Raw genomic sequence first — 23800 nt, forward strand, 5'->3', positions numbered from 1 at the left:
GCCGCCTGACTAGTACCTTGATACATTTCTTGGTTGCTTTTATAGCCATTTTTTGTAACGAGTGAATCTAGTAGTGGTGGAAATTTGCAGTGGATGTTATATTGTATTCATGTTTAGGCTATGGCTTGATAATATTGCTATTCTTTATGTTAGATGTGATTTATTTCTAACTTTAATATCAACTAGTATACTAGTTGAAAGGGAGGCTGGTGTGAGATTAGACAGGAGGTCAGAGGATGTTCCAAGACTTTCCACAGATTATAGTTATAATTGCCAGTTCTTTCTGTGGCTTTGGCTGCCTTAAAAGAAAAGAGATCTAGGGCTTATATGAAAAGCATGGAGGCACAGAAAGACAGAAGAGTCGACTCAAAAGAAGAAAGAGAGCCATGGAGGGCGGGGAGACCAGTGTGAGGGCCGAGCTGGCTGCCAAACCCACTGTTTTGTGGATTTATCCATTCAGCACGGCTCGGCAGTCGAGGACACCCTCGGCGAGCTTCCGGCCCTTTCACACACTCCACCGGGACGTCCGAGAATATATGTGCCTGGGAAGTTTTACCACTTAATAGCTAACGTGCTGTTTATCTGGGAGAGACCTGACTGTTTTCATAATCGCAGTCAAACCTTTCTTGCGTCGTTCGTTGAAGCGTACTGTTCTGTTTGGACTTGTGGTTCAGAAAGGGGTCACAGAAGGTCTTACCTGCAAAGACTCTAGGAAACGAAACGATCCCAAGCGCCGGCCACGAGGAACGAGGCAGAAGGTGGAGTTGTGGAGCAGCTCTTGATAATCAAATCTAGGCAGAATAAAAATAAAAAGAGTGAAGTGAGATCTAGCAAAAGTCCTTGCAAAGCACAAACAAAGAGATGAGTGCCAAATTATTGGAGTCAGATTTCCCTTGTATACAAGAACACAGTTGACAATTTAAGGTAACTATCTTTATGTTGGGGAAAATATCACGCCATGTTATTTGTTACCTATCCACATTTTTGGAAAAGTCTTTCCTGTCACAGAAATATAAAGACTATTTAAGCATAACATTCAATGGGCTGTGCTGAAGTTGGAGTATACAAACTCTCACATATTGTGCTGTTTGTTTGTGTGGGCAATATCTTGGGTTCAAATCTGGCTTGCAACACTTCCTGATCATTTCCTGTCCATTTTCTCTCTGTTGTATCAAAAGAAAGAGCCAAAAAGAATAAAAAATACAGCCAATTATAGCACTGAGAAAAAACTTTCAAAGCCCATTTAAGGAGAACATCAGAGGTCTTTGAGATCCACACAGGCACGGCCATTCTAAGGGGGGTGCGTTTTGATCCAAGCGAGCCATCGTCTTTGCCTCAAGCTGTTGTCCCTGGCAACCATTTATAGTTTCTAAGAATACATTGAATTCAAATGCTTTGTGTGATTGGCACCTCTGGATGATATGTGAGGGTGAAGGTGAGAACAAACCGCGGCTGACCCAGTGTGTGTTAATGAGTATGGAAATTATTGTATAGCAGATCTGCTTTCAGATAAATGTTCTGTCAGATCCGCAGGCAGCGAGCGCTGAGCTGCCATCTGCCTTGTATAGAAAGTTCAGCAAAACATCGGAAAACATTTTATTAATACAGACTAACATGTTTGTTATTAATTGGCTGCGGAAAGTCACGGTAAAGGAGAAAGCAATCCCACGATGCATTGCAGCAAGCTTAGTGAACAAAATGCTTTCCAAGATGTGAGATAAAAAGCGATGGAAAATTCAATCTTAATTCACTGAATAGCAAAAATAGAATAATTCAATCTGATAAAACATAAAGTTATTCACTCAATTTTTCGTATGTGCTTAGTTTTATTTATGCATAGAGTATTGCAGTATTAGTTTTGCAGCATGTTTACACCAAACTATAAAATATTTATTGTGAGTCTCACACATCTCCTCTGCTGCAGAGTTGCTTTCTATAGATCAACCCCCTCACCCCCCAAAAAGTCCAAATTAGTCACTCATTATGTTTTCTTGCAGATAAGATGCTTTCTTTTAAGGAATAGTTCACGCAAAAATGAAAATTACACCATGATTTAATCATGCTTTATAATGAGAGTAAATGGTGCTTCTCATTTAAAGTCCATCCATCCTTCACAGAAGTAAATCAATGTTTAAAACTTTCAATGTTTAAAACTTTATAAAGTATAATAACTAGCTTCCTGTAATGACCGGCGTGAATTTATGAGATGATGTGGGACAGAGCTCAACGCAAATAATTTTTTATACTGGCCCGGTTAAGCCAGTGGTTCAGGTTTTCACTTGCCCTGCCAAAATTTTCGCTGCCCCCAATAAAAAATGTCAGTGTCACATATTTTAAAATAATAATTTAAAAGTCAAATATAATTGTATACATATACAACAGACATGTTCCATTGCAAAAAGGCTCCCAACTTTTACCTGTAAACTGACAGCAAATTGTGCAAAATATTGCATCGTTTCTTTCGTCGTGTTTTACCCAAATAAATGTCTGCTTCCAAGATGTTAAATAATATACATTGATGAAAATATATTTTAGTGACTAAGGGTGAAGCACTGGCCCGATCGGGCAAGTGACAATACTTTTTACTGGCCCGAACGTCTCTCACGCTTGCCCCGGTCCACCGGGCAGTCCTTTATGTTGAGCCATGTAGGATAAACATGCATCAGTTGTTACCGGAAGCTAGTTGTTTTTAGTTTGTAAAGTTTTAAATGTAGATATTTCAAAATCACATTTATTGCTTTGGAAACCCTTTATTAACCCAAAGAAGCCGTGTTGATTACTTCTGTGAAGGATGGATGGACTTTTTGAGGTTTTAAATCAAAAGCCCCATTTACTACTATTATAAATCTTGGAACAGCCAGGACATTTTCTAATATAACTTCAATTGTGTTTGAGGGATAAAAGGTAATCATAAACATCGAGAATGGCTTGAGGGTGAGTAAATCATGTGGTATTTTTTACCTTTGTGTGAACTATCCCTTTAACAGTAGACAGTGTGGCAGCTATCTGTGTTTTTTTTTTAAAGAATTACAATAATTGCGGTTCCTGCAAATGCAGGTGTAGCACTTCTACAATTTGTTTAAACTTTTGTGGTTTGTAATACTCGAAAAACTGTTTATTTCCCCATCCAGCTTGGTATATTCTAATTTTCAACAACTCGCACAAATGCTCTCCGCCTTGCCAACAAACGTCTCATCGCTGCATAAACATTTGTTGCCTCTGATTGCAGTGCTGGAACTGTGTGTGTCTTTAAATGCCCACTAGCTGTTTACTAAAGATCATCTGAACCTCATTTTGCTTGGCTCTGAGTCGTCCCTGGATGTTTAAAACCGTTACAACCCTGAAAGAACCCAATGTAGCCCAGCAAAAGCATTCCATGGTGCCTGGCCCTGACCGAAACCTCCAAAAGAACTGGAAACAGGCTCGTATGAAAGCACCTCTATCTTCATTTAGCAGGAGGTGTGTTTATTTACCGGTCAACCAGTGAAAGGTGAACAGGGCTACCCTTCGTCTTTTCTATCTTGGCACTCCCTCTAAGGATTTTGGTCATTAATCCACAGTTTCTATCTATGAATGGTAATGTATCCAAATACACATTTTTTTTTTACAAATAAATGAAGATTACATAATGTGTTCAGACTGATCTTACGGAAAGTTGTGTTATATTCACAGAAAATGTGATTAATTTATTTGTGTTCGTGGCTTGAGCACGAATGTTTTTTCGTGACACTTGCACAAATTTCTTTAAATAGTTTTTCGTGTCCGTTGCACGCATTTCTTTTTCGTGTTATTTTATGTCTTGTTTTATCATTGTTTTTTCCTATTTTCTTACCATTGTCGCTTGGGGTTAGAATCACTTTCTATTACATTTTTAGACATCCTAACCCAAACCCCAACTCCAGGCGAGAATGGTTTTAAAAGCAGAAGAAAAACATGTAGAAACCAATACATAAAAGTACATCCAAAACCCAAGCGACAATGATTCGGACACGGACACAAAAAACTATTTAGAAATTCGTGTGACGAAAAAAGACTTTCGTGCTTAAGGCACAAAAAAAGCTGAATTTCGTGCCATGGACACAAATAAATTAATAAAATTTTGCATGACTATAACACAACTCTCTGTGAGATCATGTTGGCATGTTTGTACTTTACCCTGTATTGCATTACTTTAATAATACAGTTCAACTTTCTATTGCAGATTTATCTACAAAATAGAAAAAATAACTAATGATGAATGATAAAACATTGACATTCAATCAAATTCCATTGGAATTTAGAAAGATTTAAAATGTGAAACCTATAAGGTTCTCGTCCGTTGGAGTGGATGCTAATAGTTATCTTTATAGTAGTGTGAACAGGCCCTTAGAGAGACAGTACTTCTCCACTAGCCAGACCAGTAACAAAAGCACACAAACCAACAAAATCCAGTCTGATCTAAGATGGTGTATTATGCAAGGTAGACCTCCCGATAGTGATAACAGTCCTTCATGTGGCGCTTAATGTGGGGTTGTTTACCCTGCAATCATCGGGGCTCTCTGTGCACTCAGACCCTGTTAGAGACCACAGATTGTTAGGAGAAGCTCAAATCTGCTCTCCTGTTTACTACCTGTTAAGTGAACTGCTCTTTATGAGCTAATGCATCAGTCATCTCTGGCTGTGTGAAAGAGAAATATATGGGAAGACTCAATATGTGTTTTGTAATCGGGAGTGTGGATGTGTACGTGTGCAGTAGTGTTGACTCATTGAGTCATTGCTGGTTCCCACTCTGAGTTTATTTCCTTTGTGTCCTCCAGTGTATTTTAATGAAGTCGTTTACTTGTGAATAGCGGAACGAATAAATCATTTAACAGGGTTTTTGTGTCTCAAGGTGCCAACAAATGGCAATTTCATTTATGTTTCTGTGTCTTACTAATGTGCTCATGGGGCAACAATCAGTTCTGTATTTCCTGTGCATTGACCACTTTGTGCATGCTCTTTTTAATGTATATTCTAGTGACAGTATTCGGCTATATATAAGGAGCTCAAGTGCAAAAGCTGCTAAACGCCACCTCTGTCAAAAATGAGATAATTATATTATTCGATTGCTTTTGGGACGTAGTATATGTACATCAAAATGTCTTAATCCTGGCCTCCTTTCAGAAATACCGCTTTGTTGGCATAATCCGCTAATTTTCCTCAAAGTGCACTGAAGATGAATGTGAAATGACTGTGGATCACATTCAAACTTGGGTCCCTTGTGTGTACTTGGACCTGAATACAACCCGGATGTGGCAGCCACATGCATCACAGAGCCAGTTTCTTCATTTTTACATTCTGAATTCTTACTTTCATCAATTGCAATCATCTTCAGTGATTTTGTAACTGTCTGTCTTGTCCAAAGAAGTGGATTTTTTAGAAAGTGGAGGTTTTTGACAAAAAAGCTTACATGCACTTAGAGGGTTTTGCAGCAAAAGACAGTTTACATTTGTTAAATACCAAATAAAACCTAAGTGAAATTATTTTGTTTACTTTTTTCAGTTCAACACAAACAAATAGTTTTATATAAAGGAGCTCCTATGGTCCGATTCACGTTTTTACATATCCTTTGGTGTGTAAGTGTGTATTAGTACATGTTAACAATATGCAAAAGGTACAAACCCCGAAGTAAAAGATGACGCGAGTTATCGTCTCCAACGTAAATCTCTTTTCTTGGACTACAACAAACACACGGATTGTAGGTAACAGTTTACTTCCTGGGATTGGTGATGTAGACAAGACCGATATTATCATAATTCCTCCCGCTAGGACTCACAGCCTGTACTAAACTCCTTTTAGGATTGCATTGTGAGTGAATCTTTAAAACATGGTAAGGAGCGTCACATTTCCGGCTGACGTCAGAGGTATTTAGCCCAAACACAACGTACAGATTAGCTGGTCCATCGGGTCACAGCGCTTTTCAAATCTATGAGTTTTGTACAAAATCAGTGCGTTTCAGAAAGAGAGTGAAATCATTCTGGAGCTACAAAAATGTACGGTATGCGGAAAATAAAGTGTTTTAACCACGCAAACACATTATATTATACCAAATACACAAAATAGCGTTGTTTTATTAGCAATGAAATAGGTGCACTTTAAAATGCTGTCATGTTATAAGGGAGCCAACAAAGCTCCAAAAAGCACAAACATCTATCATTAAACTAATCGAAATGACTCAAGTGGCTTAATATATGTCTTCAGAAGCAGAGCACATTGTGAGAGAAAAGAGCTTATTTAGCGATCAATATGTCGCGTATCCATGGAAACATACAGATCAGTGTCGTAAGTTTAAATATACAACGTCGCATCTTAGTGGTTTGTCTTAAGAAAAAACATGCATATCTATTCACATACATCAGATATAGGATAATGGTAAATAAATTAAGAAAATGTTCATATTCAAGTAAACTATTTCTTACTTTGCCATGTTTAAATCCCATTCTGCATCTTAAATATTGAGAACGGTAGATTTTTTTAATTATAGGTGAGCTGTTTCTTAAATAGTCTTTAAATTTTAAATCGCGTATGGGGTAACTGTTAATAACTCCAGATGCTGCTAAATGAGGTTGTTTCTTTTCTAACACTCCTATAAAGGCTCTAATAATGAAGCAATATCCACAACGCCCTGCGGGATCTCTGCATCTGTGTGTGCGCGTTTTTGAGTGCCCCTGCTAAGTAAACTCATGCACATGCTACACTCGGTTAAGAATAGACGCCTGCAGGTGAATGTCTGCTGTTATCTGTGTTTATATACGTCAGACGCAGCATGTGTCTGCACGTTTGTGTGCGCATGCACCGATGTATGCTCACGACTGCGTGGCCTGGAGACACCTCCCAGCTGCGCTTCCGATATCTGTCCTCTCCAGTGGGGAATGTGTGTGAAATATTTAATGGAATTTCTTAGAGGAAAAAATATTCATGAGTGCGGTCACAGACATCCAGGAACCACTGCTTCTCCATCTTTCTTACTCTTTTTTGGCTTCAATGCCACCTCAGTGTTTCCTTATTTCCAATGTCTCCCTCGCCTCTCTTTCTCTCTCTGTGTGTCATTGAGAGCAGTGAGAGGGCAGCTGTTGTGCTCTCTGTGTATCAGAGCTGCTGAACATTCCCCGGCTGCTCAGCTGTCATCAGTGGCTGTACACCGGAGATCTCTGTCTGTTTGTGTGTGAGTGTGTAAGAACCAGTGTGTGAATGAGTGTGATTGAAAGAGAGGCGGTTTGAGCTGAATGTGGTGAGTGTGAAAGATAGCATTCATACTGGTTAATGTTGAATAGCAGATCTGAACATGGATTCATGTGAATATATACACTGTATACTCCTACATACAGTGTGCATTTATTATGGGTGCCAAAGTGAATTATGTAGGAGTGAGTATGTTTAATTTGGCAAACATATGAAGAAATTGCACATACAAATTCAAAGTCAAAGGTTTTCACAGCCATTAAAGGTCACATTCTTTCTGATCCCATTTTTGAAACCGTAGTTAGTGTGTAAAGTTGCTATAATAGCATAAATAATATCTCTAAAATGATAAAGCTCAAAAGTTCACTGCCAGGCGATATATTTTCTTTAAAGGGACAATAAGTAGGATTTACCCCATCTAGTGGTGAAATTTTATTTTGCATTCAAACGAACAGTGCTCTCTAGCGCCTTGCCTTTCCAAATGCGTGTTGCAACTACGGTAGCCGTTATGTTATCACTGATCTCCTTGTCAGTTGTAGCTGGTTCACGTGTTCTGAATAAAAACGCGTTGTGGAAACGCGTTGGTAGGCTAGTGCTTTTTGTCCCTCTCTGCTATTATAGTTTATCATTACGGCGGAACAACATGGAAGTCTCCTTGGACTTTCGTTCAAGTTAGGGCTAACGATACATCGAATTTTCATCGTCATCGCGATATGAACTCACGCGATGAACACATCGCAACAGACAGCCTTGATGCGATGAATGAAGGGAAAACAGTAAGCGCATTTAATAAACGTTTGACCTATCACGTTTAGTCCTGAAGACATCCCTGCGTCCCAAACCGCATACTTCCATACTATATAGTAGGCGAAAAGCACTACTTTTCGTACTCTTTGCATACTATATACAGTATGGAAGTTGTGATTCTCACCTCAGCTATATCATGGAATTATTTTGGATTTAGGAGAGATGACACCGCAAACACAGGTACTGTGGAAGCGGTGATTCACATTTAGCGTCTATTGCGCGCTCAAGTTCGTTATTTCAAATGTAGGAGGCGCCGCGGTCGCGACTCGCACGACGGTGCGACACGCTCATTTTTCCAGGCTTTTCAAAAACATTTAAACTTTTCAGAATGACACAAGCGCAGCGTACAGATCATGTGACAATAACCTACGTGTTTAGCGTTTTCCACGCGTTTTTAGGCACGACATGTGAATGGCCCCTAAAACATGAAAAGTATAAAATATTAATCGCAACTCACATCGTCATCGCAACATTAAACAATATCACCGCACATCACAACTTTTCCTCACATCGTGCAGCCCTAGTTCAAGTTCTCTTTACTTACGTTCAATGTAAGTAAAGAAAAGAAATTCTAAGCTTACAAAGAAAAGTCAGATCACTGGCAGAGGTCATTTGACACCAACGAGGACATATTTATGAATAAAGACATAGATTTTGATAAAAAAACACTTAAAACCCTACTTACAGTCCCTTTAACAGAATTTGACTTACAAAGGCTGTTTCTCAATACGCGTTCTTCAGCGATCTTGCGTCCTTGTGTCCTCGCTCTACGTCATAATTAACAGTCGAAGTTCAATTCCAATTCTCAAGAACGCAAGTACAGAGGAAATACCGGATGAGTTCTTGATATCGTGGATGCATCGAGTGCAGACTTGCGCGTTAAAATCTGGGGAGGTCAAGTGACCAACAGAAAATCGCACACATCTCAATTCTCACAAGTGTGTTCTGTGTTCTCGCAACCTTCTGAGTTCGTTCTTCCAAGGTCGCCTGGCAAGACCAGTCTCCACGATAACACAAGTTCTTTGCATTCTTAGAATTGAGAAACAGCCAGAGTCTACAGCGAACGGCCGGTTTGGACTACAGTCCTCTACTTCCTGCTTTAATGACGTCAGTAGAACAGTTTTTTTGACTTAACCCCGCCCACAGGAATACGTCAGTCGCCAGCTAAGCTAACGGCAAGCTAAGCTGCTATCGAATCACAACACACTAAACAAACTACACAATCATAACTCGATACGTATTTCTGAAGTAGGGACTTCATACAAAAGAAAGGCATCAGCCTGTTATGAGGACAGTGAAAGCAGTGGTATACAGATAAGTAAATTGTGTTAAAAATACCGCATTTTTTTAAACGTGAAACATGAACACATGTTATTTTGCGCACTGTAAACACAATCAAAGCTTCAAAAACACGGGACCTTTAAGCAGCATAAATGTAAAAAGTTTGCACTTCTTATTTCTTAAATCTATTATCTGTGATAATCTTCCTCTCCAGTGAGCTGTTATCATTAGATTGTGACTGAATCATTGAATCAGTGAAATAAAGATGAGTCAAATTTTGACCTATTTACAATGCATTCAGTGTATACACATTTTTTAGTATGTGTTTCCTAGGAACCAAACCCACAAACTTTGCATCGCTAAACCAATTCTGTACTAATTTAGCTTCAGGAACATTCCTAACACAAAACATTGTATGACTTCAGCAGACTTATATTTAATCCACAATAGATTATATTGTGTGAGTTGTATGGACTACTTTTTCGTTCTGAATATATTTGTATATTCATGAGCACAAGTATGCATGTTCAGCACAGACACACACGCTCAATACCGTCTTTCGCTTACTAGGTAGCTCATGATTAGATCGAAAACACTTGCTTAGGGTAAAAAAATACATTTAATTATGCATATTAAAATAGTTCCTTTTTATTATTTCATATACGTCTTGTGTAATATGAAACAAAGAAGTTGAGGCTATTTATAGTATTTTACTCTGTAGTTGACAAACTCACCGGGTGCCCCCAGGCATCATGTTGGAGACCACCGGTCTGCACAGATGATTGAGCCCCTTTATTTTTCAAAAAGCAAAAGAAAATCCTGTTTTCCACAATTAAACACACCGAGTGAAGAGCAACAGATAGCTGTGGTGTAAATGTGTGCTAACAGCTGATAACAGATGAAGGTGTTAGCAGTCGCAGCTAATGTGACTGCGCTCAGTGTGGCAGCATTGGTGCATGACTCATAAAGCAGGCAGGGTGAAAGGTGTGTGTTCGCAGAGGGCTCTGCCTGGGACGCCAGCCAAAGTCGCCTGTGTGTACGGGTGCGAGAGAGAGAGAGTGACAGACAAAACGAAGAACAGAGAGGCTTATCATGCTGTTGTGTAGTGAAAAAGAACCTCACACATGTACAATCAAATTAAAGATCTGTGCTGGACAGCAACACACAAACATGCACACACACAAACCACAATGTTCAAGGTTTTCTGAAGCAGAAAAACAGAGATTACAGAGACAAAAGAGAAAAAAGAGCTAGAACATTTGGAATATTTGAAGAACCACAACAGAGAGAAAGACTTCCACACTTTCTTCTTCTCTCATCGTAATATTGCCTATATTATATAGCCTACAGAGCCCTCCATATATTGGCACAATAAAGGCTAAATTGCCTGATATTCATCTTACAAATTTCTTGACTCCACAGCAGACAGAAAAAATTGAAGAGTTTGCTTCCAAAACGCAATAAATCCATTTTGACTAATTTCGGTAAAAACGTGTTTTCTATACCAAGGAAATGAAAAACACTATTTTCTGTTACTAACTTTCACATAGCATCTTTAGGTTATAATAACATAAAAAATTCAAATCCATAAAACCAAATTGATTTTTTTTTTAAATGCTATAAATCTATTGAATAAAAATCTAATCAGTATATAAATGTGCATTCATCTTTGCCATGTTATATTCATTTAATTAAGTAGTGGTATACACTGATTAACAAAATAAATCTTAATGGCATTAAATCAAAACACTTTGTCATATTAAGAACACTGTCATTGCTGCTGTCATCCTTGTGACGTCATTGCTGAACTTTTCCTGAAAGCGATCAGCTGTAAAATGTTTTGGTCCTGTACGAGTTTATCAATGCCATCAAAAGTATTATTTTGTTTTTTTTTTGTTTGTTGATCACTAAGTACAAAGGATAGATGAGGAAAACTAGGATTTAGTGTGTATTCAACGCGCTGCCATTATTGTTTACAATGCGTGAAATGGTGCGCTGTGATTTGTTGAGCAGATTTATTGCATTCTGCAGAGAAGGAGGACTGCACTGTAAAAAATACTTTGCTGCCTTAAAAATTTTTGTTAAACCAACTTAGATTTACAAGTCATGTCAACAGAGATGAGTTGTCACAACTTATAAAATATAGTTGAGAAAAGTCAACTTAATTTTATAAGTTATAACAACTCATCTCTAGTCAAGGTAAATAATAGTAAGTTGAAATGACTTGTGAATCCCAGTTGATTCAACCAAAAATTTTAAGGCAGCAAAGTATTTTTCACAGTGTGGCATTTATCGCGTTTTGGGAAAAAAGGGAGAAGGAGAAAAGATGACCGAATAATACGGCCGATATCTGATTTTGTGTAAAATAAAGAATTTACTTTTTTAATACTGACCTGGTTCAATACTGATTTTTGTGGTATATTTTTTTTTTTGGCGTTTATCGTGTTTTGGAACCAAACTCTTAAATTATGTCTTTCCTCTATACTTATGGAGGGAAATTTCTATGTAATATTCCTCTTTCCTATTCCATTTTCAGAATTCCTCATCTCATGAATGACCCTAGGATTTTAGCTTTAGGGGCGTTTGCACAGGACACGTTTATGTGGCATCTTGTGGCATAAGCACTGCATTTTAAGACAATGTGTCAAATTATAAACAGGCCAATCCAAGCCTAAGATGGTTTATCTGGTCTACCAGTCTGACCAAGCCTACATTTTTGGTTTTATTGGGGTTTTGGGAGTTGTCAGCTGGTCTTTCCACTAACCAGCTAAATTCCTGCTTGGTCTAGGATGCCGGTAAGACCAACTGAATACCAGCTAACCACTTTAGGCTGTTTTAAGTAATGTTTATTTTTTATCTTAGTAATAATTTCAATTTTTCTTTACTATTTTTCCTTACTTCCTTATTTTTCTCTACTATTTAAATTAGTAAAATTAAGTTTTACATCTGCTTTATTGCAAATGATTTGGCAATACCACCACATACTTTAGGTCATTGTTTCAGACAGAAAGTAAAAAAAATCTGTAACTTGCATAATGATTTGCAATAGACACACCCAGTTTGTCTATATATTAGCATGGTGGGTATGTTTTCTTACTTTAGTCTCCAGTGCAAAAATATGAGAAGTAAAATACAGCCTGAAAAAATATTACAGCGCAAATGATCTGCATTTGCAATTCACTGAGCTTAATTTTAGAAGTGGATATGAAAATGATTGCTCTTATCAGAATATGACTTGTTGACATTTCACATACCTTGCATGTATTCTTGCTTTCAGCACTTGTACATAAAAAAACTTTTTTTAATCTGTTGTATCTATTGTAAGGTGATCTAAATGCCGCCACCTCATTCACCACCTCTCTCTATCTCAATTTTCAATTTAAGTGTGCTTTATTGGCATGAAACACTTTACATTTGTATTGCCAAAGCATTTGCAGCTGAGCTGCTTATATAGTGCAAAATTAAAATAGTATTCATTTAGAAATAAAAGAATAAGATCAAAAGCTAAACACACAGGTTAAATAACAGAATAAAGCAGTAATATACATCTATATAATTGATTTTCTCCTATATTATGACATGCAGACCAGTGGCGCCAGGTGACTTCTTTTTTTCGAGGACGCACAATGCGAAGTACATCACAACATGTATGTAGCCCATCATGTGTGTGGTTCGTCATTTCAAAACATGTGTTTGGCGCGTCGAGTGAACCTATGTGCATCACGTGTCTTTTTAAAATAAGTGCCTGCTGCAGACGCGTCTAAAGGGTTTATGATATGCATATACGGTTTTGACACGTGTGCAGCAGGAACTTAATTTGACAAAACACGTGATACACATGGTTCACATGATGTAACAAACACATATTTTGAAAACACGAGCAACACACCTGACACTCATTATTTTTAATTTGCGCCCCTCGTAAGAGCAGTCACCAGCCGCCACTGATGCAGACACATATTGTGCTGCAAACACACAGCAGTCCTTGTGTTCTCCTAACTTAAAAAAAAACAGTTTTCCATTGTTTGTCTCATTGTTTGGCCTACTCTCTCTCTCTCTCTCTCTCTCTCTCTCTCTCTCTCTCTCTCTTTCTCTCTCAAAGAAGGCTTTAATTGTTTAACGGTAACGGTTTTGGCCCTGAGCAGCGTTGTATGCTGATACATAAGCATGGTCAACACAAGCCAGATTAAATATCTAATCCAGCAAACAGTAATAGAAGGACAGAGGGTTGGTGGGGGAGAGATAGAGGAAGTAAGAGAGTTATTTACACTTGACCTTTGTCCTTCTGCAACGGATGAGAGATAAAGCTCAGCGGCCCCGTCGTAGCTGTCTGTCAAAGCCGGCAAGCCACACCCCACGTACGTGTGTGTGTGTGTGTGTGTGTGTGTGTGTGAGTGACTGTTTTAATCTGTAGTGTCTGCACCATCAGTGGTTTATAAGCCTCAATAACTGCAGCACATAGACAGCCCAAGGCAAGAAGAGTTAGTCTGTCCTCTAAAAGCACATTTACACCTGGAATTAAGATGCGTTTTCGACTACCTCAATTGTGGTTGAAAGTGGATGAGCTCCCTGTTTTACACCCCGTTTACACCTTTATTTAGCATCGTCCACTTGTGATTTAATCGACCACAATGCATCTTAACACCAGGTGTAAACAGGACCTTAATGTCTGTTTGAACTTCTGTGGGTGTGTATTCATGTATGTATTTTAGGGCCATCAGCAGATTTAAGTAATAAATGAGATGAATTCAACTATAATTTTTCCTTTCAAAACTTGCAATATCCAGGTTTAAAGCTTTTTGAAAGCAAAATAATATGCAATAAATATGCAACAAAAGTTGACAGAGATGTCACTGATGTTAGCATCAGTGAATGCATTTGGCTTAAGTTATATAAGTGATATTACAGGTGATATCTGCCAAGCATCAGTGATAATTAAATAAAATTTACTGTAAATGACTTTACTTTTGTGAAATATGCCATCTGGATTGGATTTATATAAATTTGCTGCTAAGGTGTTTCTACATTACATCCTTTCTTTCTGCATCATTAATTATAGAGGGGCATTTTGTACTTTATCCTCTTTCTGTGGCTATGTTTACATTAATGCGTTTATCCTTTAAAACGCGTTACTTTTGCTACGTTTACGCCTTTCATCTACACTACATCACCGTTTTCGACCCTCATAAACGGATTCGTTCGCAAACGCTGAAGACCCTGTTTTAGTTTGAGAACTCAGACGTTGCTCTGAGTGTAAATGAACGTAGACGGAGTCTTATGTAAACGAACAGCTGATGTTAACGTGACAGCGCATCATTTTCAAAGTAAAAATTATTTTATTCATGTAAATGCTGGTAAATGTTGGTTTGCAACGGAGGTTTTGCCAAAAATAGTAAACATCTACCAACCAGCTATTATAAACGCTATATCGGATTGTTTTAACATGTATCCTTATAGATAATAAAGCAATAAACCCCGAGAAGCAGTGGGTTACCAGTGCATTTTATAACAGCTAAGGGGCGTTGTTAGGCACGACGCGAAGCGGAGTGCCTAAACCCCCTTAGCTGTTATAAAATGCACTGGTAACCCAACGCTTCGAGGGGTTTATTGCGTTTATAAAACAGTTACTTCATATGCATAACGTTAGCGGGATTTTATAAAATAAAACACAAATAAGTTGTAATTATATTAGTACAAATATTACTCTTCCGTCAAACAAAGTAGTTCCTCAGAATCAAGTGTGACTGAAACAGAGCGCAGTTCACAACCAACACAGACACAGCAAAGACACAATGAAAATATGATTTAAGACTGTGGTGTTTATTTTATAAATCACCATTCATCTAATTTATACATTAACATTTATATCGTGCAACTGTTGAAGTGATGATCAAATATGCTTGGAAGCATGCTGAACTCTTTCCCCGTCAGCGTTTTTTTTTTTTAAGTTGCCACCCAGTTTTAGTTTAATGCCTTCCAGAAAATTATCTTCTTTATATAAACATAAAATATCAAATGAAAGAACAGACCATCCGCTTTAAAACAAAAACAAACAAAAAAACATTTCATCCTACCTTCATTTGATCTCTTATCACCTTTCAAATTTTTTTATTAAAAGCGGAGATAATTCCATTTTTGTGAAGAACTTTAGTAAGAGATCAGATTCAGACGGAGCCATGAACAGTACTACACGGTGTTTTCAGTGAATGCGTCAGTGTTTAAGTTGGGTAAGATCGCCACCCAGTGGATAATAGCGGACGTATGAACTTGCAGTGTTTCCGCTATATACATTCAACCGTGGTGGCCCGCCACTCCTAAAACATCCCCGCCACGCCTGCGGTTGTGGATAGAAGGGATACAGCAAACGAAATCTCGTTGGATGAGCACTGTTTTATCCTAATCCTTTAACCAAACCCAACTCTAAACACAAAATTTCACACGATTGTAGGATGTATTTGTATCTAATTTAGCCAGAACCGCTGTTTTCATCCTAATAATCCTACCTCCAAATCTAATCCTTAACTTTTCGGCATTTGCTGTATCCCTTCTAGACAAAACCCACAGCGGCAGCTCGCAAAAAAGCTACCGAAATGTCCGCTCTGCGAGACTGGCTGTCTAGAAATAAATTCCTTTCTGGATTCGCGTTGTTCATTCATTTATAAATAAATCTCCTAAAATATCATAATTTCCTCCATGGGTTTAGTTTCATGCACAAATAGATTTAAATCAACAGAGGATTATTAAGCTACGTTTCTGTTTTGAGAAATAATAATAAAATAAATAAGCCTATACGAAATATGTTGCACTTAAATAATTATTAAATTGACAAAACGAATAAAAAAGTATTTGACTTTCTGTTCTTTTTTTGTGACGCGCTCTAAAACCAAACCAGCAGAAAACACGTCATGTTTTTAATGATTATAAATAAGCACAAGGTTTTCTCCTTATTGTGAGTTTACACAAATAAAAATACATCATTTGAAGTTTCGAATGTTGTTTTACTTTTATCTTTATGACTATAAATTTAGGGTAATTTAAGCTGCAAGGTCATCACGCATATGATGTTCACCGGCGCATATCTACACCAACACAGCGCAGGGCTGCGAGAAAAGACATTATTAAACTTTTGATTTAACATATTACGAGTTTTTTGGACATTCATTTGGAATCACTGTACTCATATTATCAACTTATCAGGCCATTAGTTATTCAGAATATAGGCTATAAGCGCAGCGCACTGCTGAGCGCTCAGCTGTCAGTCAATCGTCTGTGCTTTAGATCGACACTAACAAAGTTTCACATTAAATAAGATATTTGTCCAAAAACAAAAGGCTAAATACTGAATACTACTTATATGCGACTGCAAGACATTAATAGTCGAATCTGTTTGTAAGGAAACTTACATTATTCCCGTGGAAGAGAAGAACGTTGGTAATAGAAACTTGAGGCAGACGGTGAGACTGTTTTATCTGTTTTCAGACGAAACAGCAGGGTCGGGGTACCCGCGGGTGAACTGCATAATATTTGATCTAACGGGTGTAATAGGCTATTCGCGTGTCATTTGTGTTGTAAATGCAGGTCGGGACTCAATAGACAAGAGTAAAATGCGGGTCTGACATCCAAGACCAAAATTCGACTCGTTTTTAAATTTCCCATGCTTATTTGTGATTAAGATCTGTCTGAAGACCGGTAAAGGTTTATATTTAACTGCGCGATTTGCGGTGTGACCGGCTCGGGGTCACAGTCTTTATGTCAAATGGTACGGGTGTGAAATAAAATTGCTGCTGATGTCGGATAACTGGTCGGTTGTTCTGTCAATCACAGCGGTGCGGATTATCAAACAGGACTGCATGACTTTGTAACAGCTCTGTACGCTAAACACGAGGACGAACTTGCAATGCACACTACATTAAAACTACAATGAAATATCCGAACTACGTACGTAGCTGTGTAACGTTTTTTTAAAGAAAATACAGTTTAGATCAAACATAGAAAAGCAATATGCTATAAATATAAGGAAAAGTAAATGACAGCGTGAAAATTATAAAAAAATACATGTTAGTTTACTGTAGCCTATATATTCTACATAAAAATTTTTTTTTACATTTATTATCATCATGGGCGCCCCCTGCCGCCACAGCTGAAAAAAATCCTAGAGGAAACACTGAACTTGACTTATAAACTCCTTAAGGGCGATTTATAGTCGTGCGTAGGTCCTACGGCGTAGCTACGGCGTAGGCTATCCGTAGCCTGTGCGTAGCCTGACGCGCACCTCACAAAATTTCTAACAGCGCGTCGGCTCTACGCGGACCGTAAGCGCTGTGATTGGTCCACCAGAACCCCTCCCGTCAGGTAAAAAAACTGCGTCATAGGTATTTCCGTTTGAGACGGTGAAAACAAAGATGAGCCAAGTTGAGGGGTGATTTAACTCAAACTGAAACATAAGTCGCTGTTTATTTACTACCATCATTGCTGGTCTTCTCAAATTATACACAACAAGTTGCTATTTTTTCTTCGTTTGTGGGTTAACTTGCTTAGCTTCTTCTTCTGTGACGACTTCTGCTGCTTCTGTGGTTACACGCGTGATTACTGTATAAAATGTCCTTGTGGATTGGCATACATTGGTAAAACAAAGCGTTGTTTAAAAACGCGTATTGCTGAACATCGAAGCAATATACGGCTAAATGATCAAAAAAGCCCCATTGCTGTACATTTCAATGCTTTGAAACATAATTTGTCGACTCTTCGTTATTTTGGGATTGAACGATTGAACATGTTAGAGTACCCAGAAGGGGTGGCGATGTTGATAAAATTCTGTTACAGAGGGAGGCTTTTTATATCTATACACTTAATACCCTATTTCCTAAGGGTTTAAATTTGGATTTTGATTTGAAACCTTTTTTGTGATTCTGTTGATATGTATAATATTTTAAAAATTTTTTCCCTTTTTTTTGTTTACCTTGGTGGTGTTTTGAGGTTTATTCACTTAGAGCCAATTAGTTGTATCAGGTGTGTCTGATTGTATGATATCAGGTGTGTTTAATTCTTAAGAGTTGTTAAATCATGATGTTTTGATGTTTTAAAAAATGTGTGTTTGACTTGACAAAGACCTTTTTGGTCGAAACGTTGTCTTTTAAATAATAAATATTGAGAGCCATAGTAGCAGTGTGCCGTTCTTTGTTTTTTTCGTGATTTACTGTTTTTGTGAGCGAGCACCTGTCTCAAAATATTTTTGGATGTGCACACATTCTACTCCTTATTTTATTTCAACAATATTTATTGACATTCATCTGGATATCGCCATTAATTGTGCAATTGTAGACAAATTAAAAATATGATTTAAGACTGTGGTGTTTATTTTCATAAATCAATACGCAGCAACAGTGGCGCAGTGATACTTATGTAATGTGGTCTGAACCGTGAGGTTACCAGTGTATTTTATCACGGCTTAGAACGCGTTTCAACCAATCAGAATGAAGAACCAGAACTGCCCGTTTTATAATGTCTGTTTTATATTAATGTTTGAGTATTGTTGGGTTTGAGTATTGTTGTAATGTGTTTATGTTTTGTTTAAATTTAGTTAGCTTACGAAAGATAGACTGTAATTTTAAACGCCATATAGGCGTTGTAAAGGCCAATATGAAGAGAGAATTGTAATAATAATAATAATAATAATTCGTTTCAGATTATTTGTCTCTTAATTTTAATCGATGTTTTGTTGATAAGTTTTGTGAATATAAATTAATAAAAACAATAAACTCAACGTCATTAATATATAATGCTCGTTTAGGCGTTGCGCTTTTAGCTATTTCTGTGTTGCTAGCGGAGGACGTGCACGGACCTCGCACACTTTTAAAAATTAATTCAATAAGCATTTCTGGTAGGCTAAAGCAATACTTCACCTCTTACTATGTTTGATTGAAGTTTGCATTTGCTGAAATTTATTTTTGCTTCAAGTTCGCTACTGTTTAGTACTGTTTACTTGAATGCTTTATTTTTAAATCATAAAGACCTTTCTGTTTAGTTATAAAATCTAAATTAACCTATTAATCATATTAATGTTGTAGGGGGGAGCTAGAACAGTATAAGACTTTCCCAAACACATTTTTATAGGTTCAAAAATATGACTTGACCTCAATGTTCAATATCGCACACCCCTAGGCTGCATAAATGCGCAAAGGTAAGCTATTATTAGAGTAATAAGTTATTTTACACTTTTATGCGCATGCCCAGTAACATGATTGGGCATGTTTCATGCATTTATGGTGGTGTATAGTGTGGATGAAGATTCTTTTTAAAATGCCAGTATAAACAAGGATCGTTTTCATTTTAAAATACCGTTTTAAAACGCAAATGCTCTAATATAAACAGGGCCTGTGTCTTTTTCTTTGTTCATCTATACCTCATTTTCATTTTGTTTAAATATGATAAGACTTCAATTTTAAAATTTTAAGCTGTACTGATCTCCCCTTAACCACTCGATCCTCATACACACACACACACACACACACACACACATTGTGAAACTGGGCCATAGTGACATATTTATGAGAGAGATCTTTTTGATTTGAACTATTCAGCGCACAATAACACATGGTGTGTGTTTATGTTACCGTATGGACTTAAACAAACTGAATCATTAAGCTCAATGTAGACGTTGACGACATATGTAGAAGAGTATGTAGACATCAGCACAAAGAGAGCACAGATGCCAATGCGGAAAGTGGATAACAAGAGAATTAAATGCAAAGGAAAATAAATGAAGGCATACAGCAAAAAGCCTGTTACTGGAAGATGAGTAAGAAAAGAGGGAAAGATTTAGTAGAAAACAAACAGATGAAGAGAGATAGAAGAGATGTGAGAACATCTCAGTTCTAACTGGTTTTAAAAAGCCTGTTGAATTATTTATTATAAATTTACACATCAATGTCTGTATCACTCTCATCCTTGCATATTTCTCTTTTCTCGCCGCTTTAATCAAATTAATTGTACTACACGCTTTACTTGGATTCAAGTCCCCAAATCAAGATAATTCAAATGCATCGCTGAGTAAAGCACTGAATAGACACAAAAATACAAAAAGTGACTTTAGAAATAATGTTTGTTTTATTTCTGTATCATTAACCATAATCACTGGCCTACAGTCTATAGCAATCCATGCAATAAAACCTGGTTGCTTACATTGGATGCTTTTGGATTGGATTGTTGGTCTGTATCCACACAAAGCAAAATATAATTTTGTGAGGTGTGCAGAAGCCAAATTTGCAAAATGAAAATGTTGACTCATAATGTGAGATGTAAAATTTTAGATTAGGAATACTCATGGTGGTTATCTCTAAGTGAAATATTATCAGTATGAAACATGAACCAGTAACCTTGGAATCTGTATACCTGGGGTTTAAATTTGGTCACCCGGGGTTAACTATTTCAAGCATGAAAATCCCTTGTGTATTTGTGTGTATGCGTGCAGTATAAAATAAGACTATAACCATATGTGTGTTGTAAGTTGCACATGTAGGCTAGTCGTGTGTGTGTGTATTGTTAGCCATCAAAGAAAAGTGAATAACAAAGCTACACAAACTATTCCTTTCATCTCCCAGCTTTAGAGCGTCTGAGCAGCACAGTGCATTAAAAGTCAATCACCCCTTAAACCTGACTGTGTGCATCACAAAACAAACATGACATTGCTTTACAGCTCCCTCCGTTCCCTGATAATACGTCAGTTAATCCAGCTTTCATTCTTTCAAACACTTGAAATATGCATTTAACTGTTTATGAGCTTTAACAAACAAATGCAGAGCTGAGCTAACGTCAGACCTCCACTCCCATACACAGGTGGAGGCAGAACAGAGAGAAAATCCTTGTTTTTCCCGCTCTCTTGATCTCCCGTTTTTCATCTTAGTCTGCTTCTGTTGATCTTAGTAATTTCTTTATTTAACATGTGATGATATTTGGAAATCCTACATGATTTGGCATACGCTTTATTATCCTAATGGCTTTTTAGCTGCTTTAAAGGGGACATACCATGAAAATCTGACTTTTTCCATGTTTAAGTGCTTTTATCAACCTAGAAAATGTGAATAAGATGAACCCAGTAACTTAGTTTTGGTAAACCATTCTCTGCAAGCATGGGAAAAAATAGGTCATTGAAATTTGGCTCCCCATGTGATGTTAGAAGGGGATAATTCTGCCCCTTAGTCTGCACTATCCAACCACGGCACTGCCATTTAGTGCAGAGATCAGCTTATGTGCATGTTAAATGACACACCCAAAATGTTACATTTTTGCACACACTTACAAAGTGACAATTTTAACATGTTATAATAAATTATCTATATGGTGTTTTGAGCTAGAACTTCACATATGTACTCTGGGGAAACCAAAGATTTATTTGACATCTTAAAAAAGTCTTGTGAAATGTCCCCTTTAAAGTCCCTTTAGGATTTGCAACACCTACATGCAAGACTACAGTCCTATCATTTTGAATTGGACAAGACAGATATCACAAAAATAACAACATATTTATCCTAAAAACGTTGGTTTTGTACACAATTGCTGAAATTGCACTAAAACACCTTATTTCAAGGTCTTTTCAGCTACTGTGCATGCGCACAGGTTGACAATTGCCTCACATGACTCTGTATAGAGCCCCTACCACAAAAATCATCAGTCTTTATGGATTCATGATTGGTTCTTTTAATTGGATGGTGGGCTTTCCAGAGTGGCCATATTGATTGCTGCATTATCTCCTAATCATAGTAATAGGAGTGCTCAATCTTTTTATATCAAATATCTTTGTTTCCTTGAATAAAGTATTAAATACAACCTAAAAATAACATGGTCAGTGCAAACAGGTGATTTTAAAGGGACCATTTAACATGTCCGCCCAAAAAAAAATCAATTCATACTCCACACGCCAAACAGACGGGGGCAGTATACCTCCAGAAAAGTGAGTTGGTCTATTTTAATTTAGCAGCTGCAAATTCAGCAGCATATATAAAGTTTGATTTACATTAGCAACTAAGTTATCATTAGTCACAAAAAAAAACATTCTGTCTCATTAAAATTGCAATGTTTTCCGCTACGTTTCGTGCGTCCTTTTGGTGTTCATTATAATCGAAGACATTTCAAGCTTCTTAGCTAATGTTACATTTTAGCATCAGCTTGGTAGATAACGGGTGAAAACCGGATCGGATCCGTGGGTAGAGCTAACTATTAAACGTTAACAGCTAAGGATGCGCAATAATTTGCATGCGATAGTCATTGCGCTTCTCGTCAGTGAAGCCGGTTTATTGATTAAAAGTGAATCGCCATCAGCTGCTTTCAGATGGAGCCACATTTACTGCACAAAGCCGTAGTTCATGTACAAGCTGAGCATAGGTTATGGCAATGCCTATTATAAGTGAACTTCTAGCGAAATACTAACAGCATCTTACTTACCAATTGAAAAGAAAAGTTGTCATTTCGGAGTCGAACCTCATTTCTTTCATGTTCATTAGTTGTCTCCAGCGATGAAAAGCTGTGCCAGTATTTACTCTGGTTCGGTTACTTTATTTATCATATTTTATTTGTGATTCCGAGCGCGTTGTTCCCTGCAGCAAATGTTTGTGGTAGTGGTAAATGTCTCTTGCTTTAGCCATTCTTCTGCTCTCTTCCCTGAACTGAAACCCGTCCGAAACCCCTATTGCAAGGCAGGAAGGCATCAAGGCATGTCCGAATCCATGGCTGTCCGAATTGCATTTCTCTGAGCTGCATTCATAAATCTTAAATCAACAAGTCAGCTGCCTTAGTTTTCGGACGCAGCGGTACTAGTAGAGGGCTGTACTCCCACTTATTCGTGTATTGCAGTTTGGCTGGCGGTTATGTGCGTGGCCCGCATACCGCCTCCCATGGTCGAAACTGGTATTACAACACCAGTCGGGCTGTAGCTAGTAATTTAGCATGCTAATTCAGATTGATATTTCTGCAGCACTATACCTTGTCATTTTTTTAATGACATCTTTGCCCTTATTTCTTCTCATTCTTTTGATGCGTGTAACTAATTTTTAAAAATCTTTTACCTCAATTATTACAAATGGCACCTTTAACTCTTTACCTGCCATTGACAAGTTATCCCGTCAATTAAGAGAAAACATTTGCATACATCTGCAATCTGGCGGTTAAAAGCGATTATCCACTAACCCAATTCATGAAAAAACTGAAGCCAAAACGTTATTTACTAATTTTAAATTCTATATATATTTTGATAATCGTTCTGAATCTGATCTCTAAAGGGGGGTCGCACACCGGAAGCGCAGCTCAGCGCCGCGTCTAGGACAACTTGGAGGTATCATACACTGGAAGTGCACATTAAATAGCGTGAGCTAAGGCAGATAGCGTCTACTTCAAAATGCAAGATATACGTTCATGTTAATCGCTAACGATTTGGGACAAATACGATGTTATTTAATGTTAAACTATGTGATAGGCGCTCTGTGGTGCGACAGGGTTTTGAGCAGTGTCCTGAGTCACA

General features: G+C 37.6%; 1 protein-coding gene across 2 annotated transcripts in view; it reads right to left on the reverse strand.

Moving 5' to 3' along the window:
- Positions 1 to 23800, reverse strand: part of LOC135779551 (exostosin-1c) — a 67395-nt gene that overhangs the window by 7088 nt on the left and 36507 nt on the right. For both annotated transcript variants that reach the window (XM_065290322.2, XM_065290328.2), the window contains exon 3: positions 698 to 791. In XM_065290322.2, the coding sequence (XP_065146394.1) occupies positions 698 to 791 (94 nt within the window). The remainder of the gene's footprint in view (positions 1 to 697; positions 792 to 23800) is intronic.

This window comes from Paramisgurnus dabryanus, chromosome 19 (assembly GCF_030506205.2).
Source record: "Paramisgurnus dabryanus chromosome 19, PD_genome_1.1, whole genome shotgun sequence".
NCBI lineage: Eukaryota > Metazoa > Chordata > Actinopteri > Cypriniformes > Cobitidae > Paramisgurnus > Paramisgurnus dabryanus.